This window comes from Ranitomeya imitator, chromosome 5 (genome assembly GCF_032444005.1).
Source record: "Ranitomeya imitator isolate aRanImi1 chromosome 5, aRanImi1.pri, whole genome shotgun sequence".
NCBI lineage: Eukaryota > Metazoa > Chordata > Amphibia > Anura > Dendrobatidae > Ranitomeya > Ranitomeya imitator.
This window is the reverse complement of record NC_091286.1, coordinates 103,341,623-103,364,441: the sequence shown is the minus strand read 5'-3', so window position 1 is coordinate 103,364,441 and position 22,819 is coordinate 103,341,623. Positions and strand designations below refer to the sequence as shown.

General features: G+C 43.6%; 1 protein-coding gene across 1 annotated transcript in view; it reads right to left on the bottom strand.

The window, feature by feature from the left end:
* MAL (mal, T cell differentiation protein) overlaps window positions 1–480 on the bottom strand; it is a 75,035-nt gene extending 74,555 nt beyond the window's left edge. Inside the window, exon 1 of the mRNA XM_069768998.1 lies at window positions 299–480. Within this exon, the coding sequence (XP_069625099.1) occupies window positions 299–406 (108 nt within the window). The 5' untranslated portion in view covers window positions 407–480. The remainder of the gene's footprint in view (window positions 1–298) is intronic.
* Window positions 481–22,819: the final 22,339 nt, after the last annotated feature.

Sequence of the window (22,819 nt, the reverse complement as noted above, 5' to 3'; positions counted from 1 at the left end):
ATTGTGAGATTTCTACTGACAAACTGCTCTTATGTTGAAATCATCTATTTTCATTAACTTTAGACTAATGTGTAAAAGCACCTTTAAAGGAAAGGGAATAATTCAAGAATGCTATGATATCCCATGTTCTTACAGTACTATGCTGATCAGGTATGCATGCTGAAAAATCACATACAACATTCACATAAGTAAAATCAAAGCAGAATGAGAAAAGAGAAAACGTCCTTTTCTTACCTGAATGTTTCCAGCCTAAACCCACATTATAAAGAAATAACATCTTTCTATTATTAATACTTACAAATTCAAGTATCATAAGGAAATCCGGAAAAGAAGTAAACGTTCTTAGCCCTGATGGTAGTGGAGAGATATCTCCATAAACTGGAGGTGCTGCATTGGTGGTTGCCATTGTATGTGGTCTGGAGATAATAAGGCTGTGTAATACTGGAGCAGCGACAGCCTTGGCAATACTGAGATTTCTGCAGTGTAAAAGCTACTTATTCATGCACTACTCCACCTTAGAGGGATGGTAAAGCCATTGTTTCACTCCCTTAGCAAATGAGTGCTCCGCTCACATGTGAAAGGTGTTCCCAGCTTGTAAGGTATAAAGATTTGGTATTTCTCAATAGTGACATCTGTCTGAGTATGTGAACATGCAAGATAACAATAGCAAAATTGTTGTCCCATGTGGAAAGAACGCATGCTATCTCATGTCTATCTATCTTTCTACCTCATCTCCATCACGCTCATATCTATCTATCTATCTATCTATCTATCTTTCTATCTATCTATCTATCTATCTATCTATCTATCTATCTATCTATCCATCTCATGTCTATCATATGTATAATCATTTAATACTCTGGCTTGCAAAAGTATTCCCCCTCCCCATTGCCATTTTTGATTTTTTGCTACCTTTCAAACTGGAATTTCACAGGTTTTTTTAGGGTTTTCATCAGTTCAGGTAAAGAACATGCCTACAACTATGAACATTTGGTTTTCTTTTTATTGTGAAGCAAATAACAAATAGGACAAAATAACAAAATAACGTGAAAACTTCTGTGTGCATAACTATTCACCCCCATATAGTCAATACTTTGTAGAGCCTCCTTTTACAGTTACAGCTGCAAGTCACTTTGGGTAAGCGTCTATGAACTTTCCACATCTTGCCACTGGGATTTTTGTCTATTCCTGGAGGCAAAACTGCTCTACCTACTTCAAGTTAGATGGTTGGCTTCCTCTGTTCAACAGCAATTTTCAAGTCTGACCATAGATTCTCAATTGGATTAAGGCCTGGGCTTTGACTAGGTCACTACAAAATATTCAAACGTTTCCCCTGAAGCAACTCAAGTGATGCTTTAGCAAATTGGCTTTCGGTCATTGTCTTGTTGGAAGGTGAGCCTTTGTCCTAGTCTCAAATCACTGTCAGACTGAAACAGGTTTTGCTCAAGAATATCAATGTATTTTGCACCATTCATCTTCTCCTAGACTTGGACAATTTTCACTCTCCTTGCTGTTGAAAGACATCCCCACAGCATGATGCTGCAACCTATCACTAACAACTGGTGTTTTCCCCTCAAGCTTTAAACATGCCTCAATCACACCTATCCTCAAAAAGCCCTCTCTTGACCCATCCTCTGTATATAGCTACCGCCCTATATCACTTCTCCCCTATGCCTCAAAACTACTGGAACAACACGTCCATCTTCAACTGCCCTCCTATCTATCTTCCTGCTCCCTCTTCGACAGCTTACAATAAGGCTTCCGGTCACACCATTCCACTGAAACTGCCCTAACTAAGGTCACCAATGACAAATTAACCGCCAAGAGCAAGATACACTACTCTATCCTCCTCCTCCTGGACCTGTCCTCTGCCTTTGACACAGTGGACCATTCCTTGTTGCTGCGGACCCTGTCATCCCTTGGCATCACAGACTTGGCCCTATCCTGCATCTCGTCATACCTAACTGGCCGGACATTCTGCATCTCCCACTCACACACCACCTCCTCACATCGCCACCTATCTGTCAGAGTCCTGCAAGGTACAGTTCTAAGCCCCCTCTGTGTGTTATCATCTCTATGCTGATGACACACAGATCTACATCTCTGGACCATATATCACCACCCTACTAACCAGAATCCCTCAATGTCTATCCGCTATATCATCCTTCTTCTCGGCTAGATTTCTAAAACTTAACATGGACAAAACAGAATTCCTCATTTTTCCCCCATCTCACGCAACCCCCCCCAATGAACCTATCCATTACAGTAAATGGCTGCCCACTCTCCCCAGTTCCACAAGCTTGCTGTCTTGGGGTAATCCTTGACACTGATCTCTCCTTTAAACCGCATAACGAAGCCCTTTCCACTTTGCCGCCTTCAGCTCAAAAATATATGGATCCATACATTCCTAAACCAAGAATCTGCAAAAACCCTACTCCATGCCCTCATCATCTCCCGCCTCAACTACTGTAACCTCCTGCTCTGTGGCCTCCCCTCTAACACTCTCGCACCCCTCCAATCTATTCTAAACTCAGCTGCCCGACTAATCCACCTGTCCCCCCTCTATTCCTCGGCCTCTCCCCTCTGTCCATCCCTTCACTAGCTCCCCATTACCGAGAGACTCCAGTACAAAAGCCTAACCATGACATACAAAGCCATCCACAACCTGTCTCCTCCATACATCTGTGACCTCATCTCCCGATACTTTCCTGCATGCAACCTCCGATCCTCACAAGATCTCCTTCTCTACTCCCCTCTTATCTCCTCTTCCCACAATTGCATACAAGATTTCTCTCGCGCATCACCCCTACTCTGGAACTCTCTACCACAACATATCAGACTCTCACCTACCATCGAAACCTTCAAAAAGAACCTGAAGACCTACTTCTTCCGGCAAGCCTACAACCTGCAGTAACCACCGATCGACCAAACCACTGCATGACCAGCTCTATCTTCACCTACTGTATCCTCACCCATCCCTTGTAGATTGTGAGCCCTCGCAGGCAGGGTCCTCTCTCCTCCTGTATCAGTTGGGACTTGTATTGTTCAAGATTATTGTACTTGTTTTTATTATGTATACCCCTCCTCATATGTAAAGCGCCATGGAATGAATGGCGCTATAATAATAAATAATAATATAATAATAATAACCACCATGTTTCACTGTGGGAATGGTGTTCTTGCGGTGATGACCTGTGCTAGTTTGGTGCCAGACATAGCGTTTACCTATGTGGCCAAAAAGTTCAATTTTGGTCTCACCTGACTACAGCACCTTCCACCATACATTTGGGGAGTCTCCCACATGTCTTTTCACAAGCTCAAAATGAGTCTTACAATTTTTGTATGTAAGTAAAGGCTTTTCATGGCCATTCTTCCATAAATACCACCTCTACGAAGTGCATGGCTTATTGTGGTCATATGGACAGATACTTCAGTCTCTGCTTGTGAACTCTGCAGCTCCTTCAGGGTTACTTTTGATCTCTGTGTTGCCTCTCTGACTAATGCCCAGCTTGCCTGGACTAAGAGTTATCGTGAATGGCCCTCTCTTGGCAGGTTTGTTGTGGTACCATGTTCTAGTGTGAAGTATCCACAACCAATGATGGTTTCAGGAACCATGTTATCTGCTGGTGTAGGTCCATTGTGTTTTATCAAGACCAAAGTTAGCGCAGCCGTCTACCAGGAAATTTTAGAGCACTTCATGCTTCCCTAAACCATCAAGCTTTTTGGAGATGGAAATTTCATTCGCCAGCAGGACTTGTCACATGTCCACACTGCCAAAAGTATACATTTTTGGTTTAAAAACAACAGTATCACTGTCCTTGATTGGCCAGCAAACTCGCCTGACCTTGTCAAGAGGAAGATAAGAGACACCAGACTCAACAATGCAGACCAGCTGAAGGCTGCTATCAAAGCAACTGGGGCTTCCAAAACACCTCGGTAGTGCTACAGGCTGATTGCCTCTATGCCACACCGCATTGATGGAGTAATTGATGCAAAAAGAGCCCCGTCCAAATATTGAGTGCATTTACTGAACATGCATTTCAGTAGGCCAACATTTTGGATTTTAAAATCATTTTTTCAAGCTGGTATTACAAAGTATTCTAATTTACTGAGATAATGACTTTTGGGTTTTTATTGGCTGTAAGCCATAATCATCAACATTAACAGAAATAAACTCTTGAAATAGATCACTCTGTGTGTAATGACTCTATATATGAGTTTCACTTTTTGTATTGAAGAACTGAAATAAGTTAACTTTTTGATGATATTCTAATTTTGTGAGATGCATGTGTATATATTGTACAGTACATAACTGCATTGTTTGCCTCTAAACCATGGTTGGGGAACCTTTTTTTCTGCCAAGAGGCATTTGGATATTTATACCATCCTTCAGGAAACGTAAAAAATTATCAACTTGAAAATTACTCTGCTATATTTGGTCAAACATTTAATTAACTCACTCCTAATGGGACGGCTGGAACTGCTTCTCTTTGGTGTGACAGTGATGATAGGTGGTATGGATGATGTTGCTAATCATAACTGCTTTTCCAGATTTCCAGCAGTTTGGATCACAGGTGACTCTTTGCGATGAAAAGTTTTGTAAAGAACTTGTAGCAGTAAGTTGTACTGAACACAGATATATAGTACACTGCTGGTCTCCCGAGAAATTCATCACTGCTCAAGTTACATTTCTAGAACTTATTCAGTGGGAGAGCTGCAGTATAAATCACCTAGGGGACAAAGAGACTGCCATATACATCACATAGGAAAAACAAAGACTGCCGATACATCACATAGAGGACACTGAGACTGCTATATACATCCCAAAGGAGACATCAAGACTGCTGTATATATATCACATAGGATACACCAAGACTGCTGTATATATACATGACAAAGGAGACATCAAGACTGCTGCGTATACAACACATAGGAGACACTGAGACGGCTGTGTATACATCGCATAATAGACATCAGGGCTGGAGTATATCTATCACAGGAGACATGGGGTTGAGGCACAGAAGTCACAGTAGACATGGAGCTGCGGCATTAATGTCACAGGAGATACAGGGCTGCGGCATAGATATCACAGAAGACATGGGCCATGGCATAGATGTCACAGGAGACACGGAGCTTCAGCATAGAAGTCACAGGAGACATGCGTCTTCGGCATAGATGTCACATGAAACATGGGGCCGCGGAATAGATGTCACAGAAGGCATGGGTCTGCGCGTTAACTCCGTCTTCAGAGCAATTCCTGACGCTGGCACTGGCTAGTGTCCAGGCGTAAAATACTGCGGCATTCAGTAGTGAACGCTGGGTATGCTTGCTCACAGAGCAAAAAGAAATTAAAGGGCCGGCAGTTGTTAAAACGCAGCTGCTAGCCAAAGCACTGTGGTCCCTGGGAATGTGCCCGGGGGCTGAAGAAAAGGTCATGGCGGGCTGTAAATGGCTCACGGGCCTGAAGTTTCCCACTTCTACTCTAAACCATTAGCAGTGAATATGATGGAACTAACAACTGAGCATCCTAACAAATACTACAACAAGTGGGTATACAAACAATGTGTAGGAGCATGTTCACACTGTGGCCATTAAACAGACAAATCCCAAGTATGTATACCAACTTATGCTGTGGCTCATTTCTTTGGGTTTGCTGTCGTTTTTGGTACTTTATACAAACACGGGCTTGGATTACCCTTTTTGAGCTTGGCATTTCATCTACAGTATATAGCTTCCCATGGGCAGGTGCAGGGCCGTATTTAGAGTTTCTGCTGCCCTAGGCACTTTTAGCTTGCCTCCCCCTTTGGTGAGTATGACACTATCGGCAGTGACTTTTGCAAGAATCGCTGATGTGAAAGTAGCCTTTTGCAGCAGATCGGGCAGTTTTTCTGCATCTGCCGCGTAACGGATCACTTACGGCAACACTGTGTTTGGCTTCATTCATTCCCTATGGGATTTGCAGCACTTTCCGTGCTCTGGCAAATGCGGTACCATACCTCCCAACTTTCGAAGAAGGGAAAGGGCTACAAAGTTTGCGGCGCACATAGTGCACCGTGGCAAATTTTAGGCCACGCCTCTGACCACACCCATTTCACAACTACTCACACCCATAGCCATGTCCCAACCACACCCATTTAGCACTGCTGATCACACTGCTTCATATACAATAATTATAACCAAAAAAAATATGGCCACACAGTGCTCCATACTGTATAATGGCCACACATGATGCTCAATACTGTATAATGGCCACACATGATGCTCAATACTGTATAACGGCCACACATAATGCTCCATACTGTATAATGGCCACACATAATGCTCTATACTGTATAATGACCACACATGATGCTCAATACTATATAATGGCCACACATGATGCTTTATACTGTATAATGGCCACACATGATGCTCTATACTGTATAATGGCCAGACACAGTTCTCCATACTGTATAATGATCCCACATGATGCTCAATACTGTATAATGGCCACACATGATGCTCCATAGTGTATAATGGCCACACATGATGCTCCATACTGTATAGTGGCAACACATGATGCTCCATACTGTATAATGGCCACACATGATGCTCCATACTTTATAATGGCCACACATTATGCTCAATACTGTATAATGGCCATTGGCCACACATGATGCTCCATACTGTATAATGACCCCACATGATGTTCAATACTGTATAATGGCCCCACATGATGCTCAATACTGTATAATGGCCACACATGATGCTCAATACTGTATAATGGCCACACATGATGCTCCATACTGTATAATGGCCACACATGATGCTCCATACTGTATAATGGCCACACATGATGCTCCATGCTGTATAATGACCACACATGATGCTACATACTGTATAATGGCCACACATGATGCTCCATACTGTATAATGGCCACACATGATGCTCCATACTGTATAATGACCCCACATGATGCTCAATACTGTATAATGCCCCATCCTATCTTGTATGCATGGCTCATCTCCCCCCATCCTGTATGCATGGCTCATATCCCCCTTCCTGTATGCATGGCTCATCTCCCCCCATATGCATGGCTCATGTCCCCCCCCCTCCTGTATGCATGGCTCATATCCCCCCCTGTATACATGGCTCATATTCCCCCCTCCTGTATGCATGGCTCATATTCCCCCCCTCCTGGATGCATGGCTCATATTCCCCCCGCATGCATGGCTCATATTCCCCCCCTCCTGCTGTATGCATGGCTCATATTCCCCCCCCCTCCTGTGTGCATGGCTCATATCCCCCCTTCTGGATGCATGGCTCATATCCTCCCCGTATGCATGGCTCATCTCTCAACACTCCTGCTCCCATCTTGCATGGCTCAGCTTACTGTGCTCCGTTATCCCCCTGTCCCCTGTCACCTCGTCCCTCATACTCACCTTTCCCACACCGTGCGGCCGCGCCGAACATCTCTCTGGCTCTGTCCCGACTCCCAGTGCAGCACCTTCTTCCTGAGTGAGCGGTCATGTGGTACCGCTCATTAAAGTCATGAATATGCACACATTCATGACCTTAATGAGCGGTACCACGTGACCACTCACTCAGGACGAGCTGCAGACGCTGAGACCAGGCATCGCTGGAGCAGGGTGAGTATGACATCTTCAAGGAGGGTGGGTTGGAGGTGGGCGGGTGGCCGAGGGGGCTGGGGAGCGGACGGTCAGGAGGTGACCCAGGACTTAAATTAAAAAAAACCTTGCTCAGGTGCCGCCCCCCGCATCGTCCCACCTTAGGCACGTGCCCTCAAGTGCCTAGTGGCACATACGGCCCTGGGGAGGTGTATAAACAGTTGGGCCTGTATCCTGCTCTGCCCTTATCTATATTGAGGTCGGCTGACACAAGGTGTCACCGTGTGATGGTTTTTACGCTTTTTTGAGGAAAGTACCCAATGTTATTTAAATGTAATATTACTATTTATTTACTTATTTACTTACTACAAAGTATATGCTCATTTTGTTTTGAGTGTGAACCTAGTCTGAGCTTTGGACTTTAGATTGGGACCCAAGAGTCTGTTCTACTGGTGGGCCCGAGGTAATGCAATCTGACACTGTATATAAATAGAGAAAAAGGACAGCATATCCAAGCTAGGGTGAACAGGCACCAACCAAAAAAAGCATATGAGTTGAAAAATGGTTGTGCCATGATTTACCAAGAATGATTACTCTAGAACTTTGAAGATGCATTACTACCATAAAAAATAGGAAAAAAGGGGGGAAAAGCGCTATATAATGTACTGTATATATGAAATATTCATCTGCCAAAATTGCTATGAAAAATACAGTAGAAAAGAATGTACTTAGCACATAATTTGGCCAATATATGTGAGCTTAACTGCCACGTCAAGGCATCCTTCGAAAGTTGGGTCCCTGTCCTGTTTTGTCACTTCTCCTGGGCCAAAAAAGACTACAATTTATGAGGACGGAATGGACCAATTTACTACTTAAAATCACCTGTGGCTGATGGGAGTGGGAGTGCACATGTCTAAAAAGGCTTAATACAAATAGAGAAAAAGACCAGCACATCCAAGCTAGTGTGAACAGGCGCCAACCAAAAAAAGCATATAAGTTGAAAAACTGTCTGTATATAATTTAGAAAACTGACAGGCAAATTAGAAGCATTTACTGTAATTATGCCTTGTGTTTTGAGTTGTTGTTTAACAATATAGAAAAACTGAATTATTTCTAAAATATAATGTGAACTATTTAAAAATTACGTATTATATTGTGGATATTGAATCTTGGGAATCATGCACACGACTGTATTATAGATCTATAACAGATCCATCTTGTATGAATTGTAATATGACAGTAGTGTTATACTCCGGAGGTGGTATTAGGCAGGTTTCACATATGCGTTTGTGTCCGCAGCATTTGTACTGCATATATCGGCATGCGTTGTGTATTCCTATATTTAACATTAGGAACGCATGCGTTTGTGATTGTTCGCGTTTTACCACGTTTGACAACGCATGCGTCGTTTCGTCACACACATGCGCTTGGTTGCGTTCGTGAAAGCATGAGTTTCAATTGAAAACAACATGTCTAGACACTGATAAGCCACCCCCTACATAGTAGGTGATAAAGGGAGGTAGTGGACATTTGCAGGTCACTACTCAGCAGACAGCCAAGCAGCACAGACGGACCACAACAGACAGCCAAGCAGAACAGACGGACCACAGCAGACAGCCAAGCAGAGCATACAGACCACAGCACCTTTGAAAAAACAAGCCTCTGAACAATGTGAGTATATCCAAGCCAATCCCTAATTTCTGCCATTTCTTTCTTTCTACATGCATCAGAATGTCTTCTTCTTCAGCTTCTTCTCATGAGGAGTTTCTTCCTGGGCCGTCAGAAGTCGAGCATGTCAGTGAGGTGAGTACTTGCCTCGTCCGACTGGTAAGTATTCACTGTCACATCCACACATGGGGCAATTTTTGTTTTTCATTTTTTTAGAGCTCTTCTTCATCTGCGGCAGAGACTGGCCAGGAGCAACGGAGTCAAGGTCGGGTGGAAAGACGGCAGCAGGTACGTATACAAGGCTGACTGTTTTATGTATCCTCAGTGTAATATTCTTGAATCTTCCTTTCTTTCCATTCGTATTTCTTTACTTTTTTCTTCTGGAATGCTTTTGTATGTTGACTTTCCTATTCATGCCATTTCTCTGCATCTTTTTTCTTTCTTTTCCTTATGTTAATTGACAATACTTGACAATGACTTTATTTATTTTTTAGGTTTCACAACGGGAGGATGATCTCATAGAGAATGAACTCCTTATCGCCCTGGTCCAGGAGCGAGTCCCGTTGTGGGACACCCGGGATCCACTGCACTCAAACAACGTCACATTGCGGCGCCTATGGAATGAGTTGGCCAAAGAGCTATGGGATGGCTTGGACAATGACCTGACTCAGGTCCGAAATGCATTTGGTAAGTATTGCACTGCAGCGTGAAGCAGCAGAGACCTTGGCCGTGCTCACTCAACTGTGTGTGATGAGAGAAACTCTCAGGAGTTTCTCTCATCACACACAGTTGTGTGAGCACGGCCCAAAGTCCTTTCTCTGACCAAAATGTTTTTTTATTAACAGTGGGCAAAGTCAAAACACATGACCTTCGATTAAGGACCGCTTCAACAAGGGCCTGCGTCAAGAGAGCCGTGTTCCCAGTGGTTCAGGAGCAAGAATCCGAAAATACAAATAACATCGCATTCTGGCATTTTTAAGACCGGTCCTTGCTCAGAGAACGTAAGTATTTCTCCTGTGCATTCGGATGTGTTGTATTGCCATACTATGTATGTTTCTATTCCACAGGATTTGGAGTCTTGTTTTTTTTATTATATTAATTTTCTTTTTCCTTTTTTCACAGCACATGGAGCACTACTGTTGGACCAGGTTCTGGAGCGGTCTTTCATCCAACAGCCGCGGACCCGTCCCAGCCATCCAGCAGCGCAGCAGCAAGTGGGCCTTCCACATTAACTGGAGACCAGGGAGCTGGTCCATCAGGTCTTCCCCTTTCGCAGTCCTCTTCCACTGCCCCTTTTTTTGGGGGTTCCTCCCGGCAGCAGCAGAGGGCTTCGGACAGGTCACTCATGCCCGAGTTTTTGCACTTGAGCTTGGTTTTACACGAAGCAATCAAGGCTTTGGATGACCGAATGGATGTTTCACATAACCGCTTGAATGCATGTATCCAGGAGGTCACCAAAAGCCTTGATCAAGTGAAAGCCGACCTCCAGAGGCCAGCTCATCTTTTTTTAACCAAATTGAGCAGGGCATGTTGGAACACCTTACTCCTGATCTCCAGCTGAGTGTCATGCAGGCCTGCAATGCTGCTTACGTGCAGGCTATGCAGCAGAGTTGGTATTTCCAGCAGACAGTGGCGGCATATCCAACTGTGCCTTCACTGTCACGATTAACTTCAATGCCGACCTCTGCTGCATACCACTGCACGGCCACCTCAATTCCTTCCACAGGCAGACACCACTACAGTGCAGTTGGACATCCCACCGCCACCACCGTGATAACCACTGCTCCTGCTTGGACCTCCTCCACTGACACCACAATGCAGCAGGACCCTGGCATGGCTTTCCATACTGCCACCACAATGATGCAGCAGGACCCTGGCATGGCTTCCCGTACTGCCACCACCACGATGCAGCAGGACCCTGGCATGGCCATTCGCTCTACAAGTGCTATGGACTCTGGCATGGCTGCACGCTCTACGAGTGCTATGGACTCTGGCATGGCTGCACGCTCTACAAGCACTATGGACTCTGGCATGGGTGCACGCTCTACGAGCACTATGGACTCTGGCATGGCTGCAGGCTCTACGAGCACTGTGGACTCTGGCATGGCTGCATGCTCTACGAGCACTATGGACTCTGGCATGGCTGCACGCTCTACGAGCACTATGGACTCTGGCATGGCTGCACGCTCTACGAGCGCTATGGACTTTGACATGGTGCAGCCGGACCCTGACAGGTCACCCACCACCACGCCATGCCATATCAGCCCACCAATACCTCCCAGAACCCGTCAAAATAAAATAAAACCCCCAAAAAGAACCAGATAACGCTTAGCATTCCTCCCCCTTCACCTCCCAATGTGTCTGTAATGTTAGGTTTATCTCACCCTTCAACTGCGTCTCAAGCCTCTCATGTGTCAAGCCCCATCCCCGAACTACCAGACCCCACTAGTTTCATTGCCCCTTCTCCTGTCACCTCTGCGTTGTCCACAGTTATCCAAGCCTCAGTGCTTCACACCCCCCGTTTACATCACTCTACCCCAAGCCGGCGCAGTTAAATACATTTTTTTGGTTGTTAAAAAAAATAAACACAATTTGATTTGCCACAATTATGTTTGGTTTATTGTGTCTATTGCCGCTGGCAACACACACCGTGTGCCAAATAAGAAACTTCGCCACACACTTAATTTTTGGGCCACATCATATCTTCTTTCTGCTGTGACTTGAGTTGCAGTCTGAAGAGAAAATGGCGGAAATACAGTGCAGAACTCTGCTGAACTGGTCAGGTGTAAAAAAAAAATAATTAGTTCGGAAACCTGACCTGGTGAGTAGAGAACTGCCTTGTATAACCTCCATTTCCTCTTCTGTGTACATAATCTATTACACACAAATAGAAGGGACAATGGTGGTCACACGGCATATCTATGCTCACCTGCACAGGTGACAGAAATAGTGAATTCATGAGGCTGTTATATGTGCATCATGAATTCATTATTTCTGACACCTGACTTGATGAGTATAGATCTCTTGAATGTGACAGTCATTGTCTCTTCAGTCTGTGTCCAATGGATACTGCAGAACAGAATCAGGACGCAATGACATTACCAAGCGTAAAGCAACATGGCTGCCATAACACAAGCAGTATGTGGCCAGTATTTTATATCAGTATTTGTAAGCCAAAACAAGGAGTGGAGCAATTAGAGGTAAATTATGTTATTAAGGCTAGTTTCACATTTGCGTTTAAATCCGCAGCATTTAAAACGCATCCGCAAGTGGTGGAAAAAACGCATATAAACGCGGCGTTTTTTAGACGCATGCAGTGTCGCATGCGGTTAAAAAAAAACGCCGCGTTTGTATGTGTTTATATGCGTTTTTTCCTGCGTTTGCGTTTTTGGTATGCATGATGAGAAATTTCACAAGAGAAAAATCAAGATAACCAGACACCACCAATGGGACTACAGAGGGCGTGTATTATGATGAAACGTGGAACGGTATAAATGGCCCCCCAAAAGAAATTCATGAATAGCTGTTTTTTGTTCATTCTGCTTCACAAAAATCGGAATAAAAAGCGATCAAAAATGTCACATGCCCGAAAATGTTACCAATAAAAATGTCAACTCGTCCCGCAAAAAACAAGACCTCACATGACTCTGTGGACCAAAATATGGAAAAATTGTAGCTCTCAAAATGTGGTATTTTTTGGAATAAAAAGCGTCTTTTAGTGTGTGACAGCTGCCAATCATAAAAATCCACTAGAAAACCCCCTATAAATAGAAATCAACCCCCCCCTTCATCAACTCCTTAGTTAGGGAAAAATTACAAAATAAAAAAAATGTATTTATTTCCATTTTCCCATTAGGGTTAGGGCTAGGGTTAGGGTTAGGGCTAGAGTTAGGGCTAGAGTTAGGGCTAGGGTTAGTGTTAGGGTTAGGGCTAGGGTTAGGGTTAGGGTTAGGGTTTGGATCCCTTTATCACATTGATGGTGGGGGGTGGCTTATCAGTGTCTAGACTTGTTTTTCTCTATTGAAACGCATGCATTCAAAAACACAACCAAACGCATGTGCTTAAAAACGCATGCGTTTACATAGATAGCAATGCGTTTTTTGACGCAAACCTTGCGCAATCGAACATATGCGTTTCCTGGCAGCAAATAGACGCCTCTAGAAATTACTACATATTGCATTTCCGCGCCAAGCCGCAAGCGACGAAACGACGCATGCGTCGTCAAACGCGGCAAAACGCGAACAAAAAAAAACACATGCGTTTTTAATGTTAAATATAGGAAAACACGACGCATGCGTTTATATGCGGTACAAACGCTGCGGCAAAAAACGCAAATGTGAAACCAGCCTAACATAACAACTAGCACCTCTGCCTTTAACACCCACTCCTGATTTTGGATTACAAATACTGATATTAAATACAGACCAACTAATAATAATAATAATAATAATAATTTTTATTTATATAGCGCCAACATATTCCGTAGCGCTTTACAAATTATAGAGGGGACTTGTACAGACAATAGACATTACAGCATAACAGAAATACAGTTCAAAACAGATACCAGGAGGAGTGAGGGCCCTGCTCGCAAGCTTACAAACTATGAGGAAATACTGCTAGTTTTAGGACAGCCTTGGTTTGTAGAGGAAAACATAGGCGACATGGTCAACACAACCAAAACTAAAGTTTATTAATGAGAAATATTATCATTTCAGATAATTACTGTTACAGATGTAATACCGCAGCGGGTGATGCTGGAAATCGGGCAGTGGGTGTGCAACTGGTTCATCCAGTTCAATGTTGGGTTGCTCCTTAGCCATTATATAATTGTGCAGAACCACACAGGCTTTGACGACCTCGTCGACTGTTTCCACTTTTAGATTTATGGCTGATGCAAGAATGCGCCATTTTGAGACCAGAATGCCAAAGGAACACTCTACTGTTCTTCGGGCCCTGGTCAGTCTGTAGTTAAAGATCCTTCTAGTGTGGTTCAAGTCCCGACTGGAATAGGGCTTCAGTAGGTTTTCACACATCTGGAAGGCATCATCCCCAACCATAACAAATGGCATCGGTGGACCTTGAGTGTTGGGGAGAGGTTGGGGGAAAATTGAAATTTTTGCCATACACACGCCGGCCCATATCCGAGTTCTTGAAAGACTGGGAATCAATGCCATGGCCAAAAGCTCCAATGTCCATGGCGATGAAGCGACAGTTCGCATCAGCTATTGCCATGAGCACAACAGAAAAATATTTTTTATAGTTGAAAAACTCTGATCCTGTTCTGGCAGGTTTGATAATGCAGATGTGCTTTCAATCCACCGTTTGGGAAATCAGACACACTCCAGAATTTTTCAGCTATTTCAAGCCACATGTCTGCGGTGGGTAGGGGTATAAACTCATCCCGGAGTACATTCCACAAAGCCCGACAGGTGTCCGCAACTATTCCGGACAGGGTGATATTCCAAGTCGGTATTGGAAGTGGAGGGATGATAAACTCTCTCCGGTTGCCAGAAATCTGTAAGAAAAACAGAAACAAAAAAATTACAATCTATTCTATTTATGGTGTGTTTACGCTAAAGAAAGATAGGTAAATAGCCAAAACATGCATGTCTGAAAACACAAAATTTGGACTGTCATTGGTTTAGATTTGTAACGCACCTTAATGTAACCAGTAGACGTTCCTCCGGTGGAATCGCTCTACGGAGCTGGGTGTCCTGTCTCCGTATGGTTCCTTGGACACGAGCAAGCAAATCCCGGAACGAGTCTTGGAACATCCTTGTATATTCATGGAATTTCTCCGGGTTGGCATTAAGCTCGCCATACAGCGTGTGATAGGCTCCCCGGCTCTCACGTAGTTCGATTTTGGGGTGTCTCCAAAAACGCCGACGTTGTCTCCTTCTCCATCTTTCGCGATTTCTGTGTTGTTCCCAAGCAAAAGCACAGGCAAGAAACAGATTGATGCTTAAATCCAGGTTGAAATAAAAGCTTTCCATGCGAAGATCCATCATGACACAGAATACAGGAGCAAAATCTGAATATTACAGCTGTTCAGGGGTCTATATAAAGAAATACCATAATACACGCCCTCTGTAGTCCCATTGGCGGTGTCTGGTTATCTAGATTTTTCTCTTGGGAAATTTGTCATCATGCGCACAAAAAACGCAAACGCAAGAAAAAACGCATATGAACGCATACAAACGCGGCGGGTTTTTTACCGTATGCGGCACCGCATGCGTCTAAAAAACGCCGCGTTTGTACGCGTTTATATGCGTTTTTTCTACCCCTTGCGGATGCGTATTAAACGCTGCGGATTTAAACGCTAATGTGAAACTAGCCTTAGGGAGTGTGATACCACAATTGTAATGTTTCTTTTCATACTGACTATGAAATACTGTCACAGTATAATGTCAACGAGTTCTTCACAATGAGTCATTCTATTTCTAATACTTGAAGGAGACAGGATGGCTGTTTTTCCTTTTTATGTCCTAGCAAGCAATAGGTGTGGCCCGAATGAATGAAACCACTTATTTAAAAGAAATGTCCACACACAATGTCGTTGCAAAGACTATACTGACAATTAGAAATCTAGTATGACAGAAATATTTGGATCTGACATAATGTGTGTTGCAGCAAAAATATGAGTACAAAGTATGTACCTCTGGATGGATCTCATAGAAAAATATGTAATTTTTTGAACTGCCCAGCCCAGCTCCAATGACTGCAATCTTGCCTTGTGCAGGCATGTACTACGGAGGACAGAGAATGAACTTCAATCCAATATTGCAGCCAGCATGCAGCCAGCGGGAAAGGAAAGGGTGAATCAAACACCCGAAAACCCCGCCCCTATGGCTGAAGATTGTTCCCTCCAAATTCAGGTGACAGAGTCCCTTTAATAAGGCTAAAGCCACATTCAGTATTTGGTCAGTATTTTAGGCCTGTCCCACACGTCAGGCCCGGAATTATCCGTGTCCGTGTGCCCCTACGTTTCTGTGGCACATCAGTGTGGCACACGGGCTGCACACGTGTGCCGCTCGTGTGCCCCCTGGGTACCACACGCACCGTGCTGGGTACCACACGTACCAGCATCTGGTGCTGAAGCCCCATTCATATCTTCCCTGCAGCTGTGTTTGCTGTAGAGAAGATATGAATAATTGTGTTTAAAATAAAGATCTATGTGAACCCCGCCTTCCCACCCCCTGTCCACCCCCACCCCACCCCCTGCGCACCCCCACCCCACCCCTTGTGTGCCTCTCCCCCCCCCCCCCCGCTGTTCTGAAAATACTCACCCGGCTCGATCCCTCGCTGGCGCTGCTTCCTGTTCTGGCCGCATCTTCTCCTGTATGCGGTCACGTGGGGCCGCTCATTTACAGTAATGAATATGCGGCTCCACCCCAATGGGAGGTGGAGCCGCATATTCATTACTGTAATTGGCGGCCCCACGTGACCACTGATACAGTAGAAGATGCAGCCAGAACAGGAAGCAGCGCCGGCGAGGGAGCGAGCCGGGTGAGTATTTTCAGAACAGCGGGGGGGCGCACAGGGGGTGGGAGGGCGGTGGGCACATAGATCTATATTTTAAACACAATTATTCATATCTTCTCTACAGCAAACGCTGCTGCAGGGAAGATATGAATCGCGGCTTCAGCACCAGTGGGGGGGACAGCGCTTAATGTAGCGCTGTCTCCTGCACGGCACACGGACTGCACACGGACAACGTCCGTGTGCGGTACGTGTTTTACACGGACCCATTGACTTTAATGGGTCCGTGTAATACGTGCGCTCTCACATACACTGACATGTCTCCGTGTTTTGCACACGGAGACACGGTCCACAAAAAATCAATGACATCTGAACAGATGCATTGATTTTAATGTGTCTACGTGTGTCAGTGGCTCCGGTACATGAGGAAACTGTCACCTCACGTACCGGAGCCACTGACGTGTGAAACCGGCCTTACATCAGTATTTGAAGGCCAAATTCAAGAGTGGAAAAGTATAATAGAAACACGTCACCACTTCTGTATTTAACACCCACTCTTGGTTTTGGCTTAAAAATACAGATGTAAAATACTGACCACATATTGAACATGTGAATATGGCCTAAGTTACAATACTAAACACAACCTGTAGAAAGGTGTAGAATTGGTTAAAGAAGAAAGCAGTAATGTTTTTAATCCCAGACAACCCTTATAAATGGAACAAGCTTGTTACATGTTGCTTCTATCAATGGGATAGATAAATGGGTTGAACTATTTTGGCCATATTTTTTATATTAAAAGGAAACGTTCAGTGAAAAAGTAATCACCTTTGTGACCTCTGAAACCTGTACCTGTCAGTAGACTTGGAAACTTTTATCCTCTTTAGAATGGAGCTGCTCCACGCTGGGGCCCTATGGGGCTGACAAGTTCTGTACTGCCGATCCCCACAGAGAATAAATGGAGCAATGATTGGGCATCCACCCTGTCATGCCATCATGTAATGGTGAAAAAAATTTCCTTTTAGGGATAAAGGATCTTATACTTCAGATAGATGATAACATGCTTCAACTGGAAGACCCCTTTAAATTATGGTATGTGACTATAAGGGCTCATACTCACTTGCGCGAAACTCGGATGAGTCTCGCACGGCAATACCCGACGCTGCTGCTGGCACAGAGAAGCGGAGCGTGTGGCTGCATGTATTGCTATGCGGCCTCATGCTCCGATCTGAATGCCGTCATGTCAGTGACATCATTAGATATCATGTCACTGATGTCATTAGATGTCATGTCAGTGATGTCATTAGATGTTATGTCACTGATATCATTAGATGTTATGTCAGTGATGTCATTAGATATCATGTCAGTGATGTTGTTAGATGTTATGTCAGTGATGTCATTAGATGTCATGTCAGTGATGTTGTTAGATGTTATGTCAGTGATGTCATTAGATTTCATGTCAGTGATGTCATTAGATGTTATGTTAGCGATTTCATTAGATGACATGTCAGTGATGTAATTAGATGTCATGTCAGTGATGTCATTAGATGTCATGTCACTGATGTCATTAGATGTTATGTCAGTAATGTCATTAGATGTCATGTCAGTGATGTCATTAGATGTCATGTCAGTGATGTTATTAGACATCATGTCACTGATGTCATTAGATGTTATGTCAGTGATGTCATTAGATGTCATGTCAGTGATGTCATTAGATGTCATGTCACTGATGTCATTAGATGTTATGTCAGTGATGTCATTAGATGTCATGTCAGTGATGTCATTAGATGTCATGTCACTGATGTCATTAGATGTTATGTCAGTGATGTCATTAGATGTCATGTCACTGATGTCATTAGATGTCATATCAGTGACTTCATTAGATGTTATGTCAGTAATGTCATTAGATGTCATGTCAGTGATGTCATTAGATGTCAAGTCAGTGATGTCATTAGATGTCATGTCACTGATGTCATTAGATTTTATGTCAGTGATGTCATTAGATGTCATGTCAGTGATGTCATTAGATGTCATGTCACTGATGTCATTAGATGTTATGTCAGTGATGTCATTAGATGTCATGTCAGTGAAGTCACTAGATGTCATGTCACTGATGTCATTAGATGTTATGTCAGTGATGTCATTAGATGTCATGTCAGTGATGTCATTAGATGTCATGTCAGTGATGTTATTAGATGTCATGTCAGTGATGTTATTAGACATCATGTCACTGATGTCATTAGATGTCATGTCAGTGATGTCATTAGATGTCATGTCAGTGATGTTATTAGACATCATGTCACTGATGTCATTAGATGTTATGTCAGTGATGTCATTAGATGTCATGTCAGTGATGTCATTAAGATGTCATGTCAGTGATGTCATTAGATGTTATTCAGTGATGTCATTAGATGTCATGTCAGTGATGTCATTAGATGTTATGTCAGTGATGTCATTAGATGTCATGTCAGTGGTGTCCTTCTGTTTACAGTGATGTCATTAGATGTCATGTCAGTGATGTCACTAGATGTTATTCAGTGATGTCATTAGATGTCATGTCAGTGATGTCATTAGATGTCATGTCAGTGATGTTATTAGATGTCATGTCAGTGATGTCATTAGATGCTATGTCACTGATGTCATTAGATGTCATGTCAGTGGTGTCCTTCTGTCTGCAGTGGTGTCATTAGATGTCATGTCAGTGATGTCATTAGATGTCATGTCAGTGATGTCATTAAATGTCATGTCAGTGATTTCATTAGATGTCATGTCAGTGATGTCATTAGATGTCATGTCACTGATGTCATTAGATGTCATGTCAGTGATGTCATTAAATGTCATGTCAGTGATTTCATTAGATGTCATGTCATTGATGTCATTAGATGTCATGTCAGTGATGTCATTAGATGTTATTCAGTGATGTCATTAGATGTTATTCAGTGATGTCATTAGATGTTATGTCAGTGATGTCATTAGATGTTATTCAGTGATGTCATTAGATGTCATGTCAGTGATGTCATTAGATGTTATTCAGTGATGTCATTAGATGTCATGTCAGTGATGTCATTAGATGTTATGTCAGTGATGTCATTAGATGTCATGTCAGTGATTTCATTAGATGCTATGTCAGTGATGTCATTAGATGTCATGTCAGTGGTGTCCTTCTGTCTGCAGTGGTGTCATTAGATGTCATGTAACTGATGTCATCAGATGTTATGTCAGTGATGTCATTAGAGGTCATATCAGTGATGTCATTGGATACCATGTCAATGATGTCATTAGATGCAGACAGAAGGACATCATTTTGACAAAACAGTATTACAAATTGCTCATAGACTCCCAATGTGCAGTATATATGCACTATACATTTAACCTGGATATCTTAGTATGCTATGGTGCTGTCAATCACATTAAACCATTGGTCTGGATATGTTTACATCACACCAAAGGCCGGATGAATATTGACTAAAAAACTGCAGATCTTTTCAGGAGACATTTCTAAGTGACATAGAGAGTTCTAATGTGACTTTCAGTGGTTTATCTGCAGGGTTGTAGCTCAGAAAGCTGGAGCCAGACTGATTTTTACAGGGTAATTTCATATAGTTTAGGGCTATGGATGAACTTTGCTCTCAGGTACACGTCAAACAACCTATAGTTGTAAAATACAAAATGCTAATTTGCTAGCACATCTATTCTGCTTTCTGAAGCAAACCTCCTGTTCTCAATCATCTTAATTTTCCTTACAAACCAATGACAGGGGCATTACATCAGCTCTTTAGTATGATCGTATAGAATAGATGAGGTTTTACAGTGATCCTAGTATTGGAAACCTTTCTGTGGTCATGGATGTAGTGTATAAACTAGCTCATTCTATAGTAAATGTTTGTAGGTTACATGCCGACGTGGACAACCACTTGACAGAGGAGGTTCAACGTGGATAAATGTGAAGTTATGCTACTATATTATAGATACTAATAATCTGAAAGTTACAGGTTGAGAAAGATCTGGATATTCTTGTAGACCACAGACTAAATAGCAGCATTCAATGTCAACTAGTGTCATATAAGGCCAGCAATATATTGCGGTATATTAAAAGAGGCATGGACTCCGTTGGACAGGCACTGGTTGCAAATTGTATTTTTAATTTTTTTCCCGGACAGCTTCTCAAATAATCAGGGACAGACAAAAAATTGTATTAGATGACCATAATAAATTCTTAAGTATATGAAGACATCAGCTGCATTCACTGTGAACGGTAAAAGGGTTATAAATATAGTCATAAAATTCTGTACAAGTCTCTCCAGGTCCTGTGAAGTCAATCCACTGGGTCATTTGATCTGACTCAGGAGGCCTAACACCTCCTGAGTATTCAGGTAGTTGGAGTACTGCCGCTCATTAAGGTCCCTATACACATTAAGGTACCGTCACACATAACGATTTCGTTAACAATATCGTTTCTTTTTGTGACGTAGCAACGATATCGTTAATGAAATCGTTATGCGTGACAGCGACCAACGATCAGGCCCCTGCTGGGTGGTCGTTGGTCGCTGCGAATGATCAGGCCCTTTATTTGGTCGCTGATCACCCGCTGTCAGTGCTGGATCGGCGTGTATGACGCCGATCCAGCGATGTGTTCACTGGTAACCGGGGTAAATATCGGGTTACTAAACTCAGGGCCGCACTTAGTAACTCGATGTTTACCCAGGTTACCATTGTAAATATATTTTTAAAAAAACACTACATACTCACATTCCGATGTCTGTCACGTCCCCCGGCGTCAGCTTCCCGCACTGACTGTGAGCGCCAGCCGTAAAGCAGAGCACAGCGGTGACGTCACCGCTCTGCTTTACAGCCAGCGCTTACACAGGATGCAGGAGGAGTGCAGGGAAGCTGACGTCAGGGGACGTGACAGACATCGGAATGTGAGTATGTGTTTTTTTTTACATTTACAATGGTAACTAGGGTAAACATCGGGTTACTAAGCGCGGCCCTGCACTTAGTAACCCGATGTTTACCCTGGTTACCCGGGGACTTCGGCATCGTTGGTCACTGGAGAGCTGTCTGTGTGACAGCTCTCCAGCGACCACACAACGACTTACCAATAGTGTAATAGTGTTGAGCATTCCGATACCGCAAGTATCGGGTATCGGCCGATACTTGCGGTATCGGAATTCCGATACCGAGATCCGATACTTTTGTGATATCGGGTATCGGTATCGGATCAATAGGGATGTGTAAAATAAAGAATTAAAATAAAAAATATTGATATGCTCACCTCTCCGGCGGCCCCTGGACATCACGCTGCTAACCGGCCGCCTTCTTTGTTTAAAATGAGCGCCTTCAGGACCTGCGAATGACGTCGCGGCTTCTGATTGGTCTCGTGCCGCCCATGTGACCGGCACGCGACCAATCAGAAGCCGCGACGTCATTCTCTTTCACAAAACTCCTAATTCTAGGAATTAAGGACCTGCGAATGACGTCGCGGCTTCTGATTGGTCGCGTGCCGGTCACATGGGCGGCACGCGACCAATCAGAAGCCGCGACGTCATTCGCAGGTTCTGAAGGCGCTCATTTTAAACAAAGAAGCCGGCCGGTTAGCAGCGTGATGTCCAGGGGCCGCCGGAGAGGTGAGCATATCAATATTTTTTATTTTAATTCTTTATTTTACACATCCCTATGGATCCCAGGGCCTGAAGGATAGTTTCCTCTCCTTCAGACCCTGGGAACCATGAGAATACCTTCCGATACTTGATGTCCCATTGACTTGTATTGGTATCGGATATCGGTATCGGCGATATCCGATATTTTTCTGGTATCGGCCGATACTATCCGATACCGATACTTTCAAGTATCGGACGGTATCGCTCAACACTACTTAACAACGATCACGGCCAGGTCGTATCGCTGGTCGTGATCGTTGGTAAATCGTTTAGTGTAACGGTACCTTTAGGCTAATGTTGGCTAAACCCCTTGATATCAATGGGTTCATACACCAGTCAAATGTGTATTAAGTCTTTCTGATTCTCCTCAACAGATGATGCTTAAGGAGATAAGTTTCTGACATGTC